The following is a 23,941-nucleotide window of genomic DNA, read 5'->3' as shown; positions in this document are numbered from 1 at the left end:
ATATATAAAAATATAAAAATCCGAGATACAAAGGATTAACGATTAGACCGAGCAGGGAATTCTTAGAGACAATTTCGAGCTTCGTACGCGCATGTAACGATATTTTCTACACCGGCAAATTTCCGTCATCGTGGAGCGAGCATGTGTACGTTTTTCGCGTCGCGAAAGGTGACGCGGAAACAGTTGGGTCAATAGCGATGCCATCACGCGCGTCCACTGAAGTTTACCCATTTGAAATCTTAAAGTTCGGCAGAAATTTCAAAGATGGTCCCCGCCCTTCGAAGGGGGCGAGTCTCGAGGCAGATTTATTTAAAGGGACCTGGAATCGATGAGAGAGAGAGAGAGAGAGAGAGAGGAGAGAGAGAGAGAGAGAGAGAGGAGAGAGAGAGAGAGGAGAGAGCGGAACGATGAAAAAGCATCGATCGCGCGCCGCCGCTCTCGGGGATATTAATTTGTTGAGCTTTACGTGTCACCGTGCATATATACTCTGCGTATGTCACCGTGTATATATCGCGCTCATATACCGTGCGTATGAAAAATTGCGATGGATCATTACCTCGCTGGCCTCGTTGGCTCTATTCCGCTTGTACGGCCAAAAGTCGTCCTGCCTCAGGGCCTCCAATTGGCCTTCCAGCGGCTCGGTGCCATTATTCTTTCCGCGGCCGCCATTATTCAACTCCGAGCCGTCCTTCTTCCACGCGTAAATCGGTCGCTCGCTCTCCGGCCGAATCTGCCCGCTCGGCCGATCCGCCTCCTCCAGCCTGAAGTTGTCCTCGCGCATCGTCTCCTCCGCGTCGTTCTTCCTCCAGTCGTTGGCGTTGTAGTTCGCCGACGAGACCGCGGAAACCGCCACGAACGCGTTCCTGGACTTGGGCGACGACACATCGGCTGTCGTGCCCGGCTTCGAGATTGGCACCGCGGTCACCTTGTGGTAGACAAACTGCTTCCACTTGGACGGCCACGTGCTGGGCGAGTTCTTGCCGTAACCGATGCTCCAGTCGTCGTTGATCTTCTGCTGCCACGGGGCAGTCTGCTCCGTCTTCCGGTTCCAGTTGTCGTCGTTGCTCTTCCACGACGTCATCCCGCCGAATTTGCTCGCCCACGAGTTATTGTCCTTGGTCTTCTGGGGCCAATCGTTGTCGGCGGCTTTCTCCTTCACGCTCCACGCAGGTAGGTCGTTGGAACCGGCCGACCAGGAGTCGGCGCTGCTGGACTTTCCCCAGATGTCGGCGTTCGTCGTCCACGAGGCCGCGTCGTTGGGTTGTTTCAGCATCCACGAGGCGCCGTTGTCGGTCTTCAGCGGCCACGAGGCCGGTGCGGATTTCGTTCTTGTCGTCCACAGGTCCGCCTTTGTTTTCGGCAGCCAGGAGTCGTTGGATTTCTCCTTCCAAAAGTTCCCATTGTTCACCTTCGTGTTCAACGGACTGCTCTCCTTGGCATTGTCTTTCCAGGGTCCCGTCAGCTCATCAGCTCTTCCCTTGTCCGACCACTTTCGATCGACCGAAGCTACCGTGTTGAGCGGCCAGAAGCGCGAGAAGGAGTTCTCGTCGCTCTTGACCTGACTGCCGGTAGATACGTCAAACTTTCGTTCCCAGACATCCGCCTGGCCGTTCTTGGCCGGGTTGGAGGCGATTTGCGGCTTCAACCACTCCTTCGGCAGCTTCACGTCCTGATACATCCAATTAGGCGTCTCCTTCATGGACTCCTGCGACTGCCGCCTGTAATCGCTGTAGTTGCTTCTATTGCTGACCGGCTTGGAGTACTTGGAGTCGTTCAGCCGCATGAATTTTTTCTTCTTCGATGCGTCCTTGGAGGAGATCGAACTGCTCGGCGGCTTCTCAAACACCAATCTGCCCGTTCGGTCGTCCTTGTCCTTCGTCGGCCAGTCCGCGTTGTCCTCCTTGTCGAGGCCGAGTTTCCTCACCAGGTCGGCATTGGGATTGTACGACTTGCCGTTTTCGTCCTTCGGCCATGGCTTTGCGCTCGGCAGCTTGTAAGGCCAAGTGGCAGGGTCGGAGGTCAGGCTGTTCCACGTCTTCATGGTGATCTTCGGTAGCACTACCTTGTCGCCCGTGTCCTCCTTCTTGTTCAGCTCGGAGTGATTCTTGCTCTTCTCCCACGTGATCGACTGATCGTACGGTTTCACCGGCCTATCCGTTTGCGGCCACAACGGCGTCTTCAGGTTCTCTCCCACCGGCCAGATGTTCAACTTACTGGTCTGCCAGAGCGGCAACCGCTGTTGCTGCCACTCTTCGATCTCCGCTTGGTTCATTCGCTCGCCGTCCTCCTCGTTCCCTAAGGTCGTCCAATAATTCCGCTCCGGGTATTTGCTGCGCTCCGGCCAATACTTAAGGTCGCTCTGCTGGCCCCAAGGCCACTTGCCGGACGACATCGTGAAGAGCGGACGCTCGTCCGAGCTCCACGGCCAACTGTGCTGCTTATAGCCGAGTTCCGGCCAGCCCTTGCTGCTGGCGAATTCTCTGCTCGACGGTCTGTATTCCTCATTGTAAGCGAAATTGTCCGACTGCAGTGTCAGGTCGTCCTGATAATCGTTCTCGTTCCTGCGCCGCAGAAACTCGCGCGAAGGCGGGTAGCGCAGTGGTGGGTAAACCGCTTCAGATAAGTAGTAATCGGCCGGACGATCTGGCTCTGAAATATATTTCGGTGAAGTGTACAAACAGAGCGCGCGAGCCGTGGCTCCGGATAACAAATAAGAGGCGAGTGAAACCGCCGCGATTAACGAGTCGCGTTAAATGCGTTAATGGGTGAGAAAAAAATCAAATGAAGAATGAAGCGTCTAGCGGTCGATTTGTATATTTGAAAATGAGCTGGGCGAAAAGCCAGTTAATTCGATATTCGTTTACCAATGGGAAATTCTCGACCGTAATATACTCGCTAATTACTCCGACAATTATCTGGTTATTTTAAATTGCTTAATATATTCGTTATTGATTTCGCTGATTATTCAGTTATTATTTTCAATCACTCGGTGCTACGTGTACCTCGACAATTTCATTTCATCCCGTTAAAATCACGGTATTTTGAAAGGCGGGACGACTTTTACCTGCCGGTCGCTCGTACAACGGCGTGAACTCCCGAGAATCCTGAAGACGCAACGGCTGGTAAGTGTTGATCTTGCCGAACCTCAACGATCGTGGCTGGGCGTTGGATTCTCGGGGAAAATCCAGCAGGGGCATTCGCTCGGTCCTCAGGATGCTGCTCTTCGGCTTGTCCTGCTTGTCGATGAGCTCCCAGACCGACGTGCGCGGCGGCTTCGGGGCGATCCCGTAGCGCAGCTTCGCCATTGTCCTCGATTCCTCGTGGGGGGTGTCTTCTTGCTGCCAAGGCGGTCCGAACAGCCTCTCGGCCACGAGTCGCCACTGCGGCGTCGTCGTCATCGTCGTCGACCATGCCTCCGTCGTGGTGGCCGGCGTCGACGTTTCCAGCGTGGCGGTCGTCGTGGAGACGGTCGTTGTGGTCTGCCGATGCTTTGGCCGTTTCTTCTTCTTCTTCTTCGGCTTCTTGCGGCCCCTCCTGGGCGCGTTGGTCGACGACGGCGTCGTCGACGTGGTGTCGTAGCCGCGCTTCACCGGGTCTTGGATGCTCTCGGCCGCTTGCAGGTCGTCTGCGTCCATGTTGGCTGCGCGATCGGGGAAGAACATAATATCGCGGACGGTTGGCAGAAGTAAATCGGGTTACAGGTGATGGTCGTTTACTTTTGAGAATCGGCGCCGCTCGAATTTTGCAGGGCCGTTCGATCGGGCCGCTAAGGACGAAACTCGCTGATGCTCGCGTCTCGCGCGGCGAACGCAGTTTGGCGCGCCGCGACGGGCATTGGTTAGCGATACGGCGCCATGATTCTTTTATCGCCGCATTCTGACACGCTGCGAAGTCAATTTCCGTTCTGAAGCTACGCGCGAAAGAGCGCGAAAACGCGTTCGCAGCGGGCAAGAATACAGAGGCTCGCAGAAGCGGCGCGGAATCGAATTAGGCTGATTTCCGGGTCGTAAGGACAAGTTAATTGTCAGACAGCAATTACACGGGACAATAATGCAAGCGACGGCCCCCTAATTGAACAATTCTGAGGCTTTATTGGATTACCAATCGACCGGGCGCTGCCTTTCCGCACCTGTAGGAGCCGTTCCCCTCCCCCCTCCCCCTCTCTCACGGCGGAGCCGGAGGGGTAGGTAGCTAACCTTTGTGTCTCCCTTTCTGAAAAGGCTCAATTGGAATTTATCGGCAGTATCGGCGACCGGCGCGCACAATTCCTCGTTCCTTTGTGCCGGGCTCGTACGAATCGCCCGACACGTACAGTAATTTTTCAATAAAATCCGGATTCCGCGAGTATCTCTCTCTCTCTCTCTCTCTCTCTCTCTCTCTCTCTCTCTCTCTCTCTCTCTTTGCGCGCCCACTCCATTTCGTCGTCTTCATCCGAACGAAAGTGCTTGCGTGCTCGTGACGTCACCGCGCGACGATCGATTCGTTTTTATTTTTTTTATTTTTTTTAGGGTGGGGGGACCCGCTCCTTTCGGATCGACCTTATCGTTCGTAATTTTCTACTTCTCGCCCGGGACTCGGCGCTAGCTCGATCCCGACTGCCGAATTTTTCACGAGAACGCGTAAATTTCGCGCGCACGGCGTGATCATTCCTTCCAGGTAGGGTAGGTGTGCTTTTTTTGTCTCTTTAATTTGCGAGGATATTCATACACTTGTGAAACGAAAGGACGCGACGTCCGACGGTCGTTAACTTGACTTACTGAGGAATTTATGTACACGTTGCCATCTGTTCGGATCCTCCGCCAGTTTCACTAAAAATTTCAGCAAACTGTCCGCCAGAGCGACTTGTTGAACCTGTGCAGGAAGATTAACATGATAACAGAGTGTATGTACAACTTTCAGGTAAATTATGTAACATCTCATCTACATTTTTATCTGTCGGGACGACAATCGATCGGGGGCGAGTCGACGTCCGAAGAAAACACCATCGACGTGAAGGACTTTTTTGCGACGCGAATCTCCGAGCTCTTCTCGTTTTCATCGTTCTAACTACAGATTAAACATGTAATATCCGTGCAACGCGTTGCTTTTTCTACGCAAAGAGGAGAAGACTCGCTCTCTCTCTCTCTCTCTCTCTCTCTCTCTCTCTCTCTCGCGTTGCACGAATAATAAAACAATAAAATCGAGGAATAAACGAGTAGAATAAGGTGCAAAAGAAATGCGCGAATAGACGAGTGAAATAAAATGAGGCGAAATAAAATCGAGATAGGTGGAAGATAAGTAAGTCAAATGAAAGGAGAAAGGAGAAAACAAAAAAAGGAGAGCACTGTACAGCGGGAGAGAAATACGGGAAGCGATTAAACGACGGAAGGCGACACGCTTTTATGAGCGATACAATCTCTCGTCCCGGCAAGTGGAATTTCCAGTTGAGCCGCCTGAGCTCACAGCTAGGCTGCAGTCGCGCGCGCGCGCGCGAGTATCTAAATTCGCCTATCAATCGCGGATCATCAATGCGAAGCGAATGCGCGCGTCGAAATGTGGCTTTCGCAGGTGCGACCCGGCGCAAACGCCATATGCGGTTCCGGCAATCTTGCAATGCAATTTCCCGTGGAGGATCACGGAAGCAAATAACTCGCCACTCGGCGGGGGGAGCGCCGCCGCCGCCTCTCTCTCTCTCTCTCTCTCTCTCTCTCTCTCTCTCTTCCTCGGTCTGCCGTGTCTCTGGCTGTGATATCTGAGGCCACGTCTATTTCCTTCGTGATACAGCGATGTATCTCTTACCGGGAGATTGTTTCTGCAACGCACACGCAGCCACGCATTTTATCGGGATATTGGCAGATCGCATGAGGTATGCTCGGAGAGGCGCGTTTATTCCGTAAATATTTGCCGAGTCGATGCGGCGCGTCGTATTGCGTAAAGCAAGCGAGGGTGCAGCGGCGAGGGAAATAACGCATCTTCTCTTTCCCTCTTCTCTTTTTTCCCTCCCCCGCTCCGCCCTCCGTCCTGGCGATATTTAATGCCACCGTCACTGATAACTCCGGGCGCAGGATCGTCTCTCGCTCTCGCCGAGAGGGACGGATCGATCCCGCCATGAATGAATTCCCCTTTCGGAAGAATGTTGTGAGACCCGCGTGTCGCGGGAACGTCTTTTGTGCGCGGTAAATTCAATTTACCGGCACCGCGGCTGCCATATCGTCGCGTGCGAAGAATATTCAATTAACCGGCGGAACGCGCCCTCTCGCTCAGAGGACGACGCATAGTCGCGCCGCGACGTCAGCGCGGCGCTAATGAGGGGGCGCATTTTCACTGAAAGACGCCGTCTCAAACGACAATGCGAGTATCGCGAAAAGTACACGCGCGCGCCCCCTCGAGGGTGCGCTCCCTTTAACGGACACGTTAGTTGAATTAACGTCGCTCGGGAGATCGAGCCTGCGCGCCGGCAGGCCTGCGATTGTCGGCAAAGCGGCGCAACAGTGAATCCCGTCCCGTCCCGTTTCCTCTCAAGTTTCGCGCACGTATAAACGCGAATCTGAGGATTCGTCCCATAGGCGTGCGATTCTCGAGGTACGAGGCGCGTTACCGCGGAAGCCGAAGACCGGCCAAGCGTGGAGAAGAGGGCGGACGTGTCCGCGTCGCGTCGCGTCGCGTCGCGCCGTGCCGCGCCGCTCGGCGGTCGCGTGCCGCCGAAGATGCGGCGAGAAAAATAGCGGGGGAAGTTTCCCCGTCGACGCTAATGTAGCGGCATGTGTACAACAGCGCGGGCGGGGAAGGGTGAGGGGGACGGGGGTAAGGAAACATGACAGATACAAATGCGCGAATTGTCGCGGGGCGATCGAGTGAATAAAACGCGACTCCCTGATAAATGTGATGGACGTAACTGAGAATGGTTAACCGTCGAGGGGCGTCCTTTATCTCTCGCATGAGGACAATGGCTTATCTTCTTTTTCAGCCATCCATCGATCACCGTGTTTGGGGGGCTGCGAAGAGCGGCCGCGATGCCGGCGGAGCGAAGTATCAAGAAGCGAGCACGCTTTTCCCACTTCTTCAGCGGCTGCTGCTTCCAGTTTACCGGAAACAACGCTGGAGAGCGGTAATACCCTCTACGGTGAAGACCCTCATACGGTTAGCGATCCTGTCTCAAGTAGAGGAAGGCTCCGGCGACGTATGGAAAAATGTGAGCGATGAAGCTCAAGCGGCGAACAAACCGACGACCGAGCGCGGTCTGTCCCGAGAATAATCAATCGCGATCGCTCGATTTCTTAGCTCTCTTAGCGGTTAAGGGAGAAATTACACGCCCGGAGGAAGGCCCGTCCTCAAGGCCTTTTTTTTTTAACAGAAACGGTAAGACCAATGGACTTGAAATTTTTACAGTGTGTTCATTAACGTTCAAAGTGTAAAATAAATTTTATTCAATCATAAGAACCGATCCGATTTGTAATTATGGATAAAAATGCAGTCATCCGTTTGCCGAGCCCTATGTTTGCTATCGACATAATTCCAGGCCTCTCTCTCAGTACTCTAAAACCAAAAACTGAGAAAGATTTCTAAAATATACGGTTACCATTATAGCCCGTACCAAAATGAAAATAGTGAAGCCAAGTTTGGAAAAGTAATGACTGTACAAAGAAAAGTATAAAAAATGAAACTTTTTTCAACTTGTCTAATCATGTTAAAAAAAAATGAATAAAATAAAATATAACTGTATTCGAAGTAGGGGCGAAAACTACATGTCTACTGTATACTGTGTAAAAATTTCAAGTTGGTCTCGGTTCGGTAATTTTTTGCGTAATCGTGTCGACAGTTTAAGAAAATGATATTTCCAGATAAACACGTTCAAAGTTTTATGTGTACTTTATACATATAGATAGTAACAAATTTATTTTATACTTTGAACTTATTTTATACTCTGAACTTTGAACATTAATGAATATACTGTGAAAATTTCAAGTCCATCCTACCGATTCTACCGTTTCTGTTAAAAGAACTCGTAAAAAATAGCCTTGAAAACGACCTGCTCCGCGCGTGCAATTTCCCCCTTAAGTCTCACTCTGCTCCGCGCGCAGTCCTCTCGATGAGAACGTCGAGACGTTGCAGGCGAGACGTCATCTCCAGCGGGATCTCCATTCGAGACACGCTTAATTGCCGAAAAATATGCAAAGTCGCGGATCGTCGAGAAAAGCAAAGGCGGCGATCCTCGCTGAAGAAAACTTTGGGCCCAGGCCCAAAGTTCAGTCACGCGCCCCGTGCTCTTTGATGGCTTCTTAATGTTCGACACGTCGCATGGCGCTCTGATAAGGAAGTTTCTTCCGCGCGCTCGCGCCGCGGAAGGATTCTAGATGAAAGGGCTGGCCCGCGACATGTGTATCTGGAACATCGTATATAAAGGCTTTTGCCGGCGAGCCCGGAGGTTAACTGCCGTTATATATCAAACGTGGAAGTGATGCGCACGGATTACACTCGAATTAACCTGCGTAATAACGCGTCCCGAGATCTCGCTCCGAGTCACCGGGCGCATTTGCGTCTGGGGCGAGGGGTGAGGGGCGAGGGGCGAGAGCGACCGGCGCGAAGGGCCGGGCGATAATGCGATGAGTAGCTGAGGTGAAAGGAAGAACAAAACAAACAGGGGGGAGGAAACAAATAAATAACTGGGCGCACAGTGGATTCAGAGTCGCGCCGGCCGGAATGATCGATCGCGCTGTTATTCCCGGCAGACGAGTCGAGAGCCCGTGCGCCGTGCTTCTCTCTCACCTCGTTTCCCTTCAAAGACCGCCTCTCCACGTAGTCGGTTTTGCCGTTTAAACGATTGAACGGATCCTCGGAGGGCAGCAGGCTCTTCGGCACTTGCGTCTCGTTGCTGGCCAGCAATATTTCTCGCTGGGTGCTCAGCTCCTTCTTCACCGTCGGCATACGCTTCACTTTCGCCCGCGCGTTCTTCTCCAGCCTGTACTTCAGCAGCTCGGCCACCTGCAAATGAGTCGGCGAAGAAGACGGCGTTTTAAGAAAGAAGTCTCGTTCCTAAACGACGGGGAAATAGATAAACGGCCGAGGAAATCGCTCCCTCCGCCCCTAGAGTCCCTCGAGATGGGGAGCCTCTTGAGATTCCGCGCGAGCTGTCTCTTCAACAATTGTTGAATTTCACGCGGTCTTTTAATCGCCGGCAGGAATGTTAAGATAACACACTCCGGTATTCCACGGCGCCCGAAGTCGGTCGGAAACGAGGAAGGTGAACGACGATTAATCGAATTCCCGATAGGAAGTGGGAGAAAGAGAGAAAAGGAGAGGAAAGAGAGAGAGAGAGAGAGAGAGAGAGAGAGAGAGAGAGAGAGAGAGAGAGAGAGAGAGAGCCGGCCGGCCGGTCGGGAAACTCACGGGGAACGCTCCTCACGGCGTCCCGTTTCCGCGGCTTCTCCCCCGAAATCAATTCCCAAGCGCGCGCCAAGGGCGATGCGAAAGAAAAACCGGCGGCCGCGCACGCGGCCAAGTCAGTTTACATGGCGTCGTTTGTGCAGCACGAGATGGCAGAGTGAGAACGATCAAAGGCCGAGAGAGCGAGTTAAGCTGACGTGGCGGCGACGACGAGCGAGCGGGAAATAGGATTCCGGTTTGCAAAGAGTCTTGACTTGAAAACAGTTTACATGCCGGGCCCTTTCGCCCGATATTTATCCGCATACGCAGACCATCGGAAAGCGCTTTTCGTCGGACTATTGGGAAACAGTTTGCATCGATACATACGTACGTACGTGCTCGCGAGCGCGCGCTTCAAGGAACACGGCCTTAATGCTCGAACGTGGCTCTTAAAGGGAAACTCCCAATTGCGACGCCCCCTTTTCCCCCTTTCCCTTTGTGCGCCATTTTGCCGTCGTTCGCGCGGGCGGCATCCGCGCGCCCGCCGCCTTCGTTAATCCCGACGATTAAACTATCGTCGCGACCGGCGATACAATGCGACCCGCCGGTATTCCGCGGGTGCGATAATTTCTGGCAAAATCTCGGAGAAGTGCCAGCAGCTTGGCGAAAATAGCTGACCACTGACCTCCTCGTCCTGCGTCTCGTCCTCGGCGATGTAACCGCCAATCGTCTCGTTCGATGTCACATCTTCATCGGACGTGTTCTCGTTGCTCTTCTCGTGGGAGTCGAAGTTCTTCACACTCGATGATTTCCCTGTCGTCCGTTCGCCACCGGCGGAGGACACGTTCGAGTTCCTAGCCTCGTCCTTCGACATCGCTTCGTGAGACTCCGCGATCGCCCTCAGCTCGTCCTCATACTCGTCCTCGTTGTCGTCCTCGCCGTCGTACTCTTCTTCTTCTTCTTCCTCCTCTTCTCCTTTCGTTTCTTCTTCTTCTTCTTCTTCTTCTTCTTCATCATCATCATCATCATCATCATCATCATTATCTTCTTCTTCTTCTTCTTCCTTGCCTGCATCCTCCCCTTCTTCCTTTTTCTCCTCAATTTCCACGTTGTCTTCTTTTTCCTCTTTTTTTACCTCCTCCTGCTCCTCCTCGTCGTTCTCTTCTTCGGCGTTATTTAACTCACCCAGGTCAACTTTGTCATTTTCGTCTTTCTCGGCTAAGTCGGGAATTCCTAGTCGCGCGATATCGTCGTTATTATCCTTTGTCGCGTTCACCGTCGTCCTTAAAGTGGTGAGGTCCTGCAACAAACGTCAAACGTTTCGTTTGACCGTTCAAGTTTGTCGATCCGAATGTTAATCCTTCGTAAGCCGTCGAGAAACCGTAAAAATCGTCGCTTCATGTAACGCGCATCGACGCAGATAAATGTATGTACGGGGAACTTGTTGACTAACGTCCTTAAAATTAACGTCCGAAGGGACCCGGCCAATGTCGGCGAAATCGCAGGTGCCGTAAATCGCGCGTATCTCCCTCCTTCGTTGGATAAAGTGGACGATATGAGAATAAAAATTTAAATAACGACCGTCGACCGAGCGTGCTCGGCGACCTTCACCACATTTCGCTGATGTGAGTGTTGATCCCTCGTAAACCATCGAATAAGGATAACAGTTTCGCGAGACGTACGTCGATACAAATCAAAGTACGGAAGGCTCGTTGGTTAAATGAAGCCTGACAAGGGTCGACCGTGTCGATTAATTGGCGCGAGCGCCTTTTGTTCGCCCACAAAGAGAAGGGGGGAAAGAATTTTTCGAATAACGACCGTCGCGCAAGGATGATCCAGTTTCCGAATTACCCTCCGCGATATTTCAGGATATCGCAGGAGCGCTCGAGTATCACTGCCGCTCAGACTCGCTCGGGAACGATATTGCCTCGATCTTTACCCGAGGGAGTAGGTCAATAACGATTAAGATTCTACTTACCGGAGTTGCTGCTGGTAATATCCCGTCCCAACCGCTTTGGCTGCCAACTGCAACGAGAAAACGAAACGTGACTCGTTAGTGTCGATTCAGGTGCAAACTGTGCTGTATCTCACACGAGAGCCAACTTCCTTTTATCTTTCTCCCCCAACGAATCGCCGACCTCTCCGCGCGCAGCACTTCTCTCCGGGCTGCATTGTGCTGCAGTGCGGAAAAATGAATCGGGGAGAGTTGTGTGCGCGAGTGAGGGAACGCTTCGAAAAATTGTCCCGCCCCATACCTTTTATCCTCCTCTTGTCTCGGGCAAACTGACGACAACCGCACCGAGGTGGTCGTATACGTTTTAAAGAAACATTACCTAAGATTCTCTTCTTTTCTCAAGATTAAGAGATTGCCTCGTTTCGTCGGAATTTCCGTCGCTTCCCTCTCTCTTTGCCTCTCTCTCTCTCTCTCTCTCTCTCTCTCTCTCTCTCTCTCTCTTTTTCTTCATTCTCTCTAGCACTCCAGCATTTATTCTAATCGTAAATTTCAGCAACATTCCGTGAGAACGAACCAAAGCATAATTTTGAGAAAGGATTAACGCGGCATGTAGCTATTGCCTGCTCGTAAGAGGCTTTCCACACGGAGAGATCTGACGTTCCTTTTTAATCTAATATTTTATAAGCAACGACCCGGCGGACCCATACGGTCGAATTGCGACAACCTCTCGCCGCACTGGGCGAGCTACCAGCATACACTTCCAACTATCGAACCATCCTATTTTCGAATAGCAGGAGCTAGAGTTTACTTAAGGTAATTGCCCTCTGAGAACCATCTGTGTTTATTTAGTCGCCGATCGTCAAATTGCCCTGCGCTGGCGTAGTCAAAATCCTTGGAGGGCTGATAGAGATAAGCAAGCTTATCAGACTTATCGTCATGCCAATTTGCATCAGATCCGGGACCAAACGGTTTGCCCTCCCTTTAGACTCTTCTTTTCTTTTTTATTTTATTTTCTTTTTTTCTTAGATGATCCACTCGAATCATTTTCTCCCTTTATTATTACATCGTGCGTACACACCGTAAATTTTCCATCCATGTAACTCTATCTTTCTCCCTTTCCCTCTCTCTCTCTCTCTCTCTCTCTCTCTCTCTCTCTCTCTCTCTCTCTCTCAAAGGATTATATTGTACAATATAATGAGACTTTTTCCTCGCTCGTTCTGCCCCCTCGGGTACGGAATTGTACAGTTTTTAATCGTGACAAACTCGAAACAGGGCTATTGTAGACCATTGTTAATCCCGACAGTCACGATCACAGACAGCACGGTCGTAAAAAAAAAAAAAAAAAACGCCGTCTCCCTTTTTCCAGATACGAATGGTCGAACTTTAAACAAGCATCCCCATCCGGTCTCATTTCGCGGCGCAAAAATGTTTGCCACGCGGGCAGCAGTTCCCGTCGTGACCTGGAAAATGGCGGAGGGCGCGGGCGTCGAGAGCCGTAGCTTTTGTCCCCGACGACTCGCGAGATTAACTTTAAGACGACGGAAAAATAAGCGCGCCTTCGCGCCCGCTTTAAAGGTAGGAGAGGGCAGGGCGCGCGAGTGTACGTGCGCTATTCGCGACTTTATTCGCAATTTGCGCGATCCTAATGGTGTCGTCTCGCGCCGACATCGCGCAATTTTTCCGCGGTGCGTTCCTCTGGCTTAACCCCCCCCCCCGACTTGCTTCTTTCGCCCCTTGCTTCATTCTCTCGCTCGCGCTTTTACCCTTGCTCTCTCTCTCTCTCTCTCTCTCTCTCTCTCTCTCTCTCTCTCTCTCTCTCTCTTCTCTTCTTCTTTTTTTTTTTTCTCTCTCCTCTCTCTCTCTCTCTCTCTCTCTCTCCGCCGTCCGCTCCTTATTTCACTACACCATACTGCCGCATTCTCCTCGGATGCAAAACTCCTGCTTACTGCATTACACGGTAATACGACGCCGCGAGATATTTCATAAGTCCCGCCTGCAGCTATTTTCCAAGTTTCGCGATGGAGTTATATGAAGACGCTGACGTCACCTGCACTTGTGTCAAGGATAAATTTTAGAAAATTTGTGTACAGATTGTGTCTCCCCCTCCCCTCGCGAAATTATTCAATAATGCAGAATCAACGATTCTCGCGCGACGATGTATCGACGGGTGAAGAGAAGTGCACTTGCGCTTCTCACATTGGCCAGTGACGACAGCAAGAGAGAAAGAGAGGACGGAGAGAGTGAAAAGCTGCCTCCGTAAGAGGCATTCTAGTTGCATTTCGAGTGGGTCATGGGAGGGTACACGTGGCCGGCCGCCGTCCCGATGCGGCGAATGGGCTTGCAGATTAAGTTGAGCCGCGTAATCAGTCGCATTTGTAGCATTCTTACGCTGCTTTCGCACAATGTGAGGGAGGGAGAGGAGAAGCAGAGCGTTCCGGAAATTTCTCCACGTTCACGACTATCGTCGCGTTCGTCGCGATATTAAAAAGCGCTTATACAGCGTCGGGCGTCGTCGCCGTTAGTAATTAAAACTCAATTAGCGACGGGGGTGCGCGCACGCCCCGTCCCTAGTAAATACGGAATTAAACGCGGAGTACGCTTATACTCGCCACATTAAATCCGATTTAATATAAAATTACAACTCAAGTAGCGGGCGGGCGCTTAAGTATGTGGGGGCGTTAAGCTAGTTTCGAACTTGCAAATGACTTCTGAATTGTGATATTACCGGCGACTGCCGTTGTCGCGTACCGGAAGGCGGTTGGCTGCAGCACGCTCGCTAAACTGCCGGCAAATGAATGATAATTGTTACAATCGAATTTTCCGGCGTTTCGACGGCCAGTTTTATCCGATGTCGAGTTTCCCGATACCCCCGCCCCCCCGGCCGCCCCCTCGCGCGCGCGCGTTTTCGGACCGGCGAGATCGCCCGTTGCGTGTCACGCGTGAGACGCGGTGAAAAATTTACAGGGCTGGGGGTGTAATTGCTCCCTCTAGCTCCCTCTCGGGGAAACCTAACCGAACCTAACAAATGGACAACACGAAAATACAATATTCCGCGAGCGACTTTCGCTATCTCGAGTTACGCTTCAACCGCTTTCGCGGTGGAAGTGCTATATGCGCTATATGTATTATACACACACGCGCGCGCGCGCACACACACACACACACACACAATTTCATTGGAGTTGATAGTTGCCGCCACGGTTGCCCCGCTACGACCTGTATTATTCGTCGCGGTCTAACTACAACTTCGAATAAAAGCGTCGCAACGGCGAGCGTACTTTTTGTCAAAATTCCATCGAAATATTCCGCCCTCGACGCGGCGCAGCGCGGCGCATCCTCGACGCGGCGGAGGGCGGTGCGCGGGTAAAGCGCTCCGGGTGTTTGTTGATTCCGTTGCTTTTCCTCGTTCGAGCGTCTGTGGCGTATCAGCGTCATCTTGCGCGTGCTTTTTCCGTGGTTATAATGGCGTTGCATTGCGAGCGGTATGCCGCCGGTATCAGGCATTGTAATACCGCCATCGGAATGGCGACGCTGCTGCTTCTGCTGCTGCTGCTGCTGCTGCTGCTGCTGCTGGTGGTGGTGTTGGTGGAGGGTAGTAGCCGAGCAACAGTGGCGGTAGTAGCGGCGCTAGATACTATGTATTCGGCGGTGAGGCGAAGTTTTATGTATCGCGCGAACGATGTATCTATGTACACGTCCGTCTGCTTTCTGGGACAACGGAGAATGCGAGATGAGTATATAGTGCGCTGTCGTTCCTGTCTCCGAAAGAGCTAAAAGAGCTTTTCCCACCTGCGGATGGTCGGGGATCTTTGAGCACTTTTATTCCAAAATATCCATATAAGGAGTTAAAAGGACTTCCTCGTTCTTTATTCTTTTTTTATCCATCCCCGTTTCTTTTTGTCTCGGCGGGCGCGAGGGTTGTTTCGCGCGATAGACGCACGCGCCAAATTCCCTCCGGCTGTTCTCCTTTCGTATGCAAATCTCATAAAGAGCACACGCGGAGCAGATACGCATATGCACATTCCTCCCCCGCGGGGGAAAGAGCGGACTAGTGGGAAAAAAAGATTCGCGTCTGCCCCTCCGACGCGGCGGTCTCCTCGCTTAAGCGGACGGATTGAAATTTGAGAGCGAAACGACACGACGCGCCCACTAATTGTAAATCTCGTTGGTTAATCAGCAGGCTAATTGCTAGTTAACACACGGAATTAAGCGTTACGCGCTCACATCGCGAACGATCGCGCGAAGCGACCCGGCCGCTTTGCGTTTGGAGCCGAGAAAAATGCGCGCTTGGAGTCTCACGCTTGCGAACGAAGGATTTATAATTTAATCGGCATATCGTGAATAATACATGCTGTGTATTACGAGCTCTTACGAAGAACAGAAAATAAAAGGAGAATAATGAGCGCGATAAGAATATCAAGTGCGATGTCGGGCAAGACGCGTGGCCGCCGGAGATGATTGAATGTGCGCGCGCGTAAAAACAGATGCGACGAATTAATTAAGTCGCCTCGCAGTAATTGTTGTTTACGTAATATAATTACATCTGGGACACGGCCCGCGCGTCCCGTTTACATGATTCTGCCCGCCTGATATTTAATGCACAGAGCGCGGCGCACGGAGAACCGCGCGCGCAAACTCCATTTTCGAATTCGCCAGCCGGTTTCAAGTAGCACGCCAGAGACCCTCGAGCGCAAACGCCGGTCTCCCCCCTTTTCCCCGGTTTTTTGCTTGTATTTATTTCCACAGGGCGGCCGCCGTGCTATTCCCGACGTCAACTATCGCGGTAATTAAACGCTACATTACGAATTCGCTCGAGTGAACTCCATTTCGGGATTAAATGACGAGCGATCTGTCATCCGTGCTCGCAGCTGCGGATATCCGCGAACGACCGCTCGTTTCCGGAGATTTATAATTCCAAAGGAAGAAAAAGAGAAGAAACAAGAGAGCGAGAAAGAGAAAGGGGCGGAGAGAGGGGGAGGGAGGGAGGGAGGCGGGGGGGGAGGAAAGAGAGAAGAACGAGGAGAAGTCCTTTCAGAAACTCCGCTTCACGGGCGGGCGCTTTTCATCGCTCACTTTTAAATGGTTCGTGCGCGATTCTAACGAGCATGTATATATATATATATATACGCGCGTCGCACCTCGCGGTGCTCCGCGCGCAAAACGCGAAGCGCGATTCCGCGTGCAACACACATTTAATTTATAATCCGGAAGAATTAAGCGGACGCTTTTCCGTGCGAGCGCGAAAGCCTTATGTGCGTCAGTTGTGTATTCGCGCGCGCGCGGCACAAACCGCGCGACAGAGCGCAGAGGGACAATAAATGCGCGCAGACGCGCAAAATCGGTCCAGACTAATTACACTAATTTCGACGTAACAATTCCGGAAACGTAGCCGCTCGATAATACCGCGGCTTATCGGGCCGAAAATGTAATTTATATGAGCCCGGCCTATATCACGATGAGAGGGGCCGAGAGCTTATTGCTTGTACCCGATCGTCGACGACGATAGCCCGGAAATTTACTTGCGCCCAAGTTGTAAGCAGTTTACACGTAACATATCGATCGGCGATTACCCGCATCGTCCCGGGGCACCTACGTGCTCGGTCACCTAATTACGTAACAGAATGTACCGAAAATCTTGTTCCGCGCGAAATTCGACCAGCGAAATAGACGAAGCCGGATTCGAGAGCGAGGCAGAGAGAGAGAGAGAGAGAGAGAGGGGGGGGCAAGTGAAATAACGATCTCTTCACTTTTCGAATAATCGGCGCGAAGCCGCAGCCCCAAGAGATTGGCAGCTGGGCATTTTTGCCGTGTGCGAAAAATCGTAAGCACGCGATGAGCAGACGAGAGAAAGAGAGGAGAGAAAGAGAGGGAGCGGATTTCCACGACGTGAATCCGACGCTCGCGCGATTCGAAGGGTTTTCCTCCTCCTCCTTTCTTTTTTCAACCGGGAAAGGAAAGGAAAGGAAAGGAGGAGGAGAAGGTTAGAGGCGGGAGTCGTCCGTATGAAATTATTGTAATCTTTTCCTATCGCGACGTGGATTCGCAGCGTTATTACGTTTTAAGGGGGTTTCTCCGTCGGATTTGATTTCGTTCCGCGACTATCGCGGAACTCGCTCCTTCGCGCGCTTGTCTTGCTTCATTCCGCCGTCCCTCTAAAAATCAAATTTACGTTCGACTCCTCGCGAAACGGACGGGTTCTCTCTCTCTCTCTCTCTCTTTCTTTGTCCTTTACATATACCATACCGACGATTCCTCATCAGAGAGAAACAGAGACGGAGAAAGCCGGAATACCGCAGTTACTTCCGGAGTTGTACCGAGCGATCGTGCCCGCGCGCGATGCCTTCGGTATTGGATTTCTCGCTGTGTGCGCATTGTTCAATCCTTTCCCACGTTCCCGATGGAAGTCTAGAATGTTTACGTTGGAAAGTCACGAAACGAAGAAACGGATGCGCGCGTAATTCGAAAATGCCCTCTCTCCGCCGCCGTCGGGGATCAAAGTACATTTCGCGACCGTGCGATTTAGTTCGCACGTGTGTACGTGTGTCAGTAAAGTGAGGGAGAGTCCATTCGATCCTTCCAGTCTTTTAAATCTGCGAGGGTTGATTGTAAGCTGGACTATCGCGCGCCAGTGGATCGTTAAATTCACCTTCATTTCGTGGATGTATACTTCGGAAAAGTGAAAACATACACACACATACACACACCGGTGGAACGCGATCGGACGTGCCGGCAGTGTGGGGAGGAGGGTGCAAAAAGGGTGGGTGGCAGAGAGAGAGAGAGAGAGAGAGAGAGAGAGAGAGAGAGAGGAGGGGGGGGGGGAGAGAGAGGGGGAGAGAGAGAGAGAGAGAGAGAGAGCAGATACACGACACAGTATTGAGAGCCACTGCGCGCACTTCGTGCTATTGAACCCCCACCGCTACACGACACGTCTTTGCAATTGGCAGGAATCAAAGCCACGAAGCGCAGAGCGCGTTCGTGATTTAGTAGCTCCCGCAAATACATTGATCTATCCCCGCAGCGGCATCACTTCGAGAGTAATCCGGCGGGGGTCCGGGCGCGTCAAAAACAATCTATCAGTGAATGAAATTGACGTTTAAGTTGGGCGAGAGAGAGAGCGCGCCGCGGAAATAAACCTTTCACACCGCGCAAAAATAACACGCCGAGTTGTCCGGACGAGTGCTGGCAGGACGAAACAGCGATATCGCGTAGGGGTGTAAATATAGAGAGAGAAAGAGAGAGAGAGAGAGAGAGAGAGAGAGGAGGCGGCGGACACGAAGTCGTACTTACCGTCAATTTAACCGTAAATACGAACAGCGATGTACGCGAAAAACCCGCGGGAATTCGTGAAATCGCCAGATCGGAGGAAAAAAGTGGCGAGATAGCTGGATAAGTGTCTTTCGCGGCCGACGAAAGGAAGAAGGGCGCGTGGGATGGTACAAGGGACTCGTCGATGCGGAAAACACGCACGAACGGCTCGAATCATCCTTTTCATACGCGCCTGCGACTCCGTGAGCTCCGTGAAAGGACGGGGAATTTTGCGTCTTCGTGCTTTCGCGCATTCCCGCCGGCTGATATAACTCTCCGCGCGACGACGAGAGCGAATCGCGTGTCGTTATTCGCGAGCTGCGAGATAACGAGAGATGAAGGAGAAAAAAGCGAAAACGTGCGCGCGCGTGCGAGATCGCATTAAGTTTGGACAGAAGGAGGAGATTGGCGTTCGCCCGCGCTCGCCTCCGCCCCTCCTCTCTGTAAATCCCCCCGATCGTTAATCGCGAAATCAATATCCGCGCTCTCACATTCGGTCTGACTTGACCCATCTCTTCTACTTTCCTACGTTCCTTTACGTCCACGCACGTTTCCCTCATCCGCTCCCCCCCGCCACCGCCCATCCGCTCTCACATTCTCCCAGACTTGTTCCATTTGTTCGTCATCCGACAATCTTCTCTGCTTTTGATCGAGAAATCCCGATATCCCAAGTTCTATCTAAATTCGTTTTGAGAGAATTTCTAATATTACGGGCCGCGCGCGAATCTCCGGCGGATATTTCCGATTAATTTTACAATTCAGCCTGTGTGATCGACGCAGTAATGTAATATCGCGTGTATTTTAAATTCGTTTCAACGCCGCTGAGTAGGTAAATTTGTTTTCCGTGCAGGATATATTCGCTAAAGTTGGCGAAGAGCCGATCCATCGTGAAAAAAATAACGCAATAACGGGTGAAATAAAAATAAATTAAGATAAATATATACGTACGAAGATTCGAAAAATTGCCAAGTGAAATTCATTAAACCGGGGAAAAAAAAACAATAAAGATATATAATAAAAATGTTTTCGCCCATCTCTCTGCTCCCCCTCCCATCCCCTTCTTTCTCTCCTCTCTCTCTCTCTCTCTCTCTCTCTCTCTCTTTCCTTTCAAGTTACGCGAAAGTGCCGAATAGAAGTTATACTGCGTGAATACTGCGTCAAGTGTCATCGACTCATAAAGAGATGAGCACGTCGTAACGCAAACAGCACGCGCCATGGATTGGCCGACGATCGACGCAAAGCCGCTCATCTTCCAGTTCGTAACTGAAAGTAGATTTCAACGATTATCCGGGTAGGGAAGAGTAGTGTAGCAAGACTATTATACGGCGTCGGAGTAGAGTCTGGGAGTTCCTCTCGACTATCTCTTTCCGTCGTGAAGTTGGCGAAACTTTCGCGTGGCGCCGTCATGCCGATTTCACTCAAAATGCTTTTTCTAAGTGCACGCTTTTAATGACTGCTAAAGCCCCGGCCAGGTCTGTAATTTGCGCTCAACGGAGTTGGAAACAATAAGGGGGCGAGACCCAAGGGAGTTGCGATATTTGCTGAAGATCCCACGCGAGCAGCTGCCTTTTCTTGCGCCCAAGAGGAACGCCAAAGAAGGGACGCGGCGGCGAGAGACCGGCAGCTCAGCGCTAATGTATCCGGCGTACTCAGCGTTCTAATAATTATTAACGTGGTCCTGCGCAATCCGCCTGCCATTCGAGCGATCCTTAATTGCCGCCCATTTCTCGCTTGTCTCGCTGAGAAGAAGCTCGACGATGAAAAATGTCCGATTCCGAGTCGCGCGCGATGGAAAAGAACGTCTCTCCCATGCTCGCGTTATCATACCTTTTCGTCACTTAAGAAGCAAAGAAAACGCGACATACTGCCGCCGCCGCCGTATGCAAATGCCGGCGAAAGCATTGTGTTTTTCATTCCCCCGTAATTCTGTGTAATGCGGCTAACGATGACGAATGTTCGCATCAGAGGGGAATTTCTTTCGTAAATAGCAAGAAAGTGAAGTAATATAAAAGTTCCGCAGGGAAATTCTGCGTTTTAAACCGTTTCTTCTTGTTGAGAGCTCATAAAGTATATATATAATAACGCCCGGATACGTATATTTCATCGATCGCCGCTTTAACCACCGCGACCTCTTTGCATCGGCTTTTTAATTCTTGTGAATTAACATCACGGGGCCGTGTGTATTTATATCGCGCGCATTCAGGGATCATCTCCCGTTTCTTTCTTCCAGATAATTCTGCTCCCTCGAAAAGATCAAATGCACGCCCCGTAAAGACGTTTTACGGCGCCATCCCAATTCCATTACGCTGCGATAATTGGGCAATTTTATATCGATGCGATGTGAATCGACTTTTCAGCAAAACATTTATCAGAACTTATCACGCTTCAAATGTGCTCCACCCTCCGCCGATAAGGCGGGCATATACGGACAAACGTTATTTAGTTGATGCATTCAGGTCAAATGTCGGTAAATAAATCGCAGACACATAGAGTCGTCTACGTGTCTCGCGGGCGTTCGACCAGTTCTCATGAATTTTCATTTTGTCGCAAAATCATATTTTCCGCGCTCAAAAATCATGAATATGTATTCGCTATCACGAGGATTCGCATGCATTCATACTACACATCGAATTACCGGCACCTTTAATTACAAACACTAGAACCGATCTGTTTTGACGCGACGAGATCGTCCTCCCTATCCATTCGTATTTCTTCCTGCGGAATTGTAAATTCCTGTATTCTCGTAACTCGCAATTTGCACGGAAAAACAAACCTCCGGGTCTGCCCTCCTTTTATTAGACTAGTATGCATTTTAATTTCAACGAGATAAAAAAAGTTAATATCTTGTAGCTACTGATATGCATACTCATAAAGCACGAAATATTAAATATTTCAGACAGATAAATATACGCGTAGAGAGTTTGGAAAAAAGGTTTTTCCGCTTATTTATTTACGACACAATGTAGTCGCATCTCGTGCACGTATAAACAAACGTGAGACCTTTACTAAATGCTGCATATCGTAAGAGTGCAAAAACAGCAGCAGCCATATGACGTTTAATAGGAGCGCCGCGCCAGTGGAACATCCCGATCAATAGTCAGACAGCGGGCTGCTCATTGGCGTTGATCGAGGGAAAGGGGGAGGATGGGTATACAGCGTGTCCCAGAGCCACCGAATGCCCTTTTTTAACCGGAGATTCCACGGAGCCAATTCGGGAACGTTTTTTCTTCTCAGAGTAAATGTCGACGGGAGTCGACACTTTTATCGCGAACTTTCGAATTTTAATTTCAACTGATAGCGAGAGGAGTCGGGCGATCTCCTCTCGATCTCGTCCCTTCGAGGGACGATTCGGCAGAAATTTCGCCAAGTTCCGTGCAATTTTTTCGTGGGTCGTCCCCATTCTCGACATATATGAAATGATTTAATATTCAGCGATTTATTCGACAGAGAGAGAGAGAGAGAGAGAGAGAGAGAGAGAGAGAGAACGATAATAGCGGACTATCACGTGTCAAACGCGCATCAATATGCCGTTGCGTTTTTATTAACAGGTCGTCCATCGTTAATTCACACGACGTGTCCGAAATAAAATATCCTCCTCGATCGCGAGGAACTCTGCCTTCGAAGCGAAAGCAGAAGACGCGGCCGGTATTTTAAGGGGATTTAAGCTGGTCACGCCATGTGCGTGAAAGCGAAATAATTTTCATATTCCCGATCTGAATATGAATTTTGATATGGACTCGCGTAATGAAACACGGCGGGAGATAGATAGATAGAGAGAGAGAGAGAGAGAGAGAGAGAGAGAGAGAGAGAGAGAGAGAGAGAGAGAGAGAGGCGCTTTCTCGCAAGTAAAATTTACAATTCGCGCACATCCCATTTCGCGGCGCATCCCGCATATGCATTAACCGCATCCTTAATAGGCGAGCCAATTAAGCGCATTACGCTATCATGGCCTGAATACACAAATTTCTCGAACGCATCGGGCATTCTGGAAAGCGGCAAGGACACGATCGGAGGATTTCGCGAATTATTCCGCTCTGCGTGCGTTTTCATCGATTCTCGGTGTCACGCGGCACGCAATTGCGAATGACGCTTTGAACTGCCGCATCGCATTATACGTATGACGCAGGGCGCGTAACATGTCCGAAGCGTTATCTGCCGCATTACGCACAGACGGAAGCACGTAATGCGTCTTACGGTGCATTAATCTCGCTTTGCCTCATATAACGCGTCGCGCCTGCATACTGCATCGCGAAGGAATCACTGTTAAAAGCAGTGTGCCTACCGAGCGCAGAGCCCGGGAATGCCGGGGGACTTTCAGCCCGATCGCGCCAACCGACGCACGTTTCGCTTCGTGACAACAAGATAGACTCTTATCGCGTATCACGCTTGGGAACGACCTCTCGTTCGGAGAATCACCTCAAACGCAGCCTCTCTCGCAACGGCTGGATTTCCGCTTCCTCTCTCTCTTTCTCTCTTTCCGTTTCTCGCCATAACACAATGTCGAGCAAACTTTAAAAGCGGCCTCGATGTGTGAGTTAATCGTATCAACTGTTCACCGTTCGGCGCGCTTTGACGCGCCGAGAATTTACGTATTTTGCTCACTTCGTGTTATCGTTTCGGATTAAACGAACGTGTGACTGTTGCTTCATTAAACAGTATCCGCGCGGCGGAGGCGCGGATACGGTCTCGCGGAATCTCGGGCTTTGCAGTTGCTCCGTCTCGAGGAGGCCGTGAGAAGAGTTTAGAATCTCGCGCCTTTATTATGCTCACGGTGGAGAAAAGCAGAAGAGAGGAGAAAAAGAAGAATACAGAATTTATTACGTTTCGTCGCGGGTAACGTAGCTCTGCTCTGTTTCTCTCTCTCTCTCTCTCTCTCTCTCTCTTTTTCCCCTGCGTCGGAATGATCTCTTTCCACGGCGCGCAACCCTCCTCGATTTATCGTCGCGCGCGATCCACTTAGCGCTCGCTGGCAGTCATTAGGGTGGTGCGGTTAAGTTTCGCACTTTGTCGCGGCCAAGTTTCCCTGCCACGGTAATTTCGCCGTCCCGTGCCGATTAAATTTCCCGCCAGCCATAAGAACATCTTCTCCTCCGCGCCGCCGTCGTCGCCGCAGCCACCGCCGTCGAGCAACCCTCCTTCGTGTCTTTCCTCTGCTTCTCCTCTCGCGCGCGCACGCACGAGAGAGAGAGAGAGAGAGAGAGGGAACAAAGTTTCTCGGCTCACTCCATCTCTCCGTGCCACCCTCCTCGGGCTTCTTCGGTCACTCGAGTGCCTGCGGCTGAGATGTTGCGGCTCATCATGTCGTCCGCACGGATGATGCACGGTGCAAAATTTGCCACG

At 51.2% G+C, this 23,941-nt stretch overlaps 1 protein-coding gene across 2 annotated transcripts in view; it reads right to left on the bottom strand.

Moving 5' to 3' along the window:
* LOC105183484 (uncharacterized) overlaps positions 1-23,941 on the bottom strand; it is a 44,774-nt gene that overhangs the window by 4,604 nt on the left and 16,229 nt on the right. The window contains exons 2-7 of one of the 2 annotated variants that reach the window (XM_025303976.1): positions 11,321-11,367; positions 10,028-10,642; positions 8,746-8,961; positions 4,758-4,851; positions 3,065-3,640; positions 557-2,649 (exon numbers count right to left, since the gene is read on the bottom strand). In XM_025303976.1, coding sequence (XP_025159761.1) covers positions 557-2,649; positions 3,065-3,640; positions 4,758-4,851; positions 8,746-8,961; positions 10,028-10,642; positions 11,321-11,367 — 3,641 coding nt within the window. The remainder of the gene's footprint in view (positions 1-556; positions 2,650-3,064; positions 3,641-4,757; positions 4,852-8,745; positions 8,962-10,027; positions 10,643-11,320; positions 11,368-23,941) is intronic. The other variant, XM_025303977.1, reaches the window with a different exon arrangement.

Source organism: Harpegnathos saltator, unplaced genomic scaffold (assembly GCF_003227715.2).
Source record: "Harpegnathos saltator strain DR-91 unplaced genomic scaffold, Hsal_v8.6 scaffold58, whole genome shotgun sequence".
Lineage (NCBI taxonomy): Eukaryota > Metazoa > Arthropoda > Insecta > Hymenoptera > Formicidae > Harpegnathos > Harpegnathos saltator.
The sequence above is the reverse complement of the archived record's forward strand: the minus strand, read 5'-3'. Positions and strand labels throughout refer to the sequence as shown.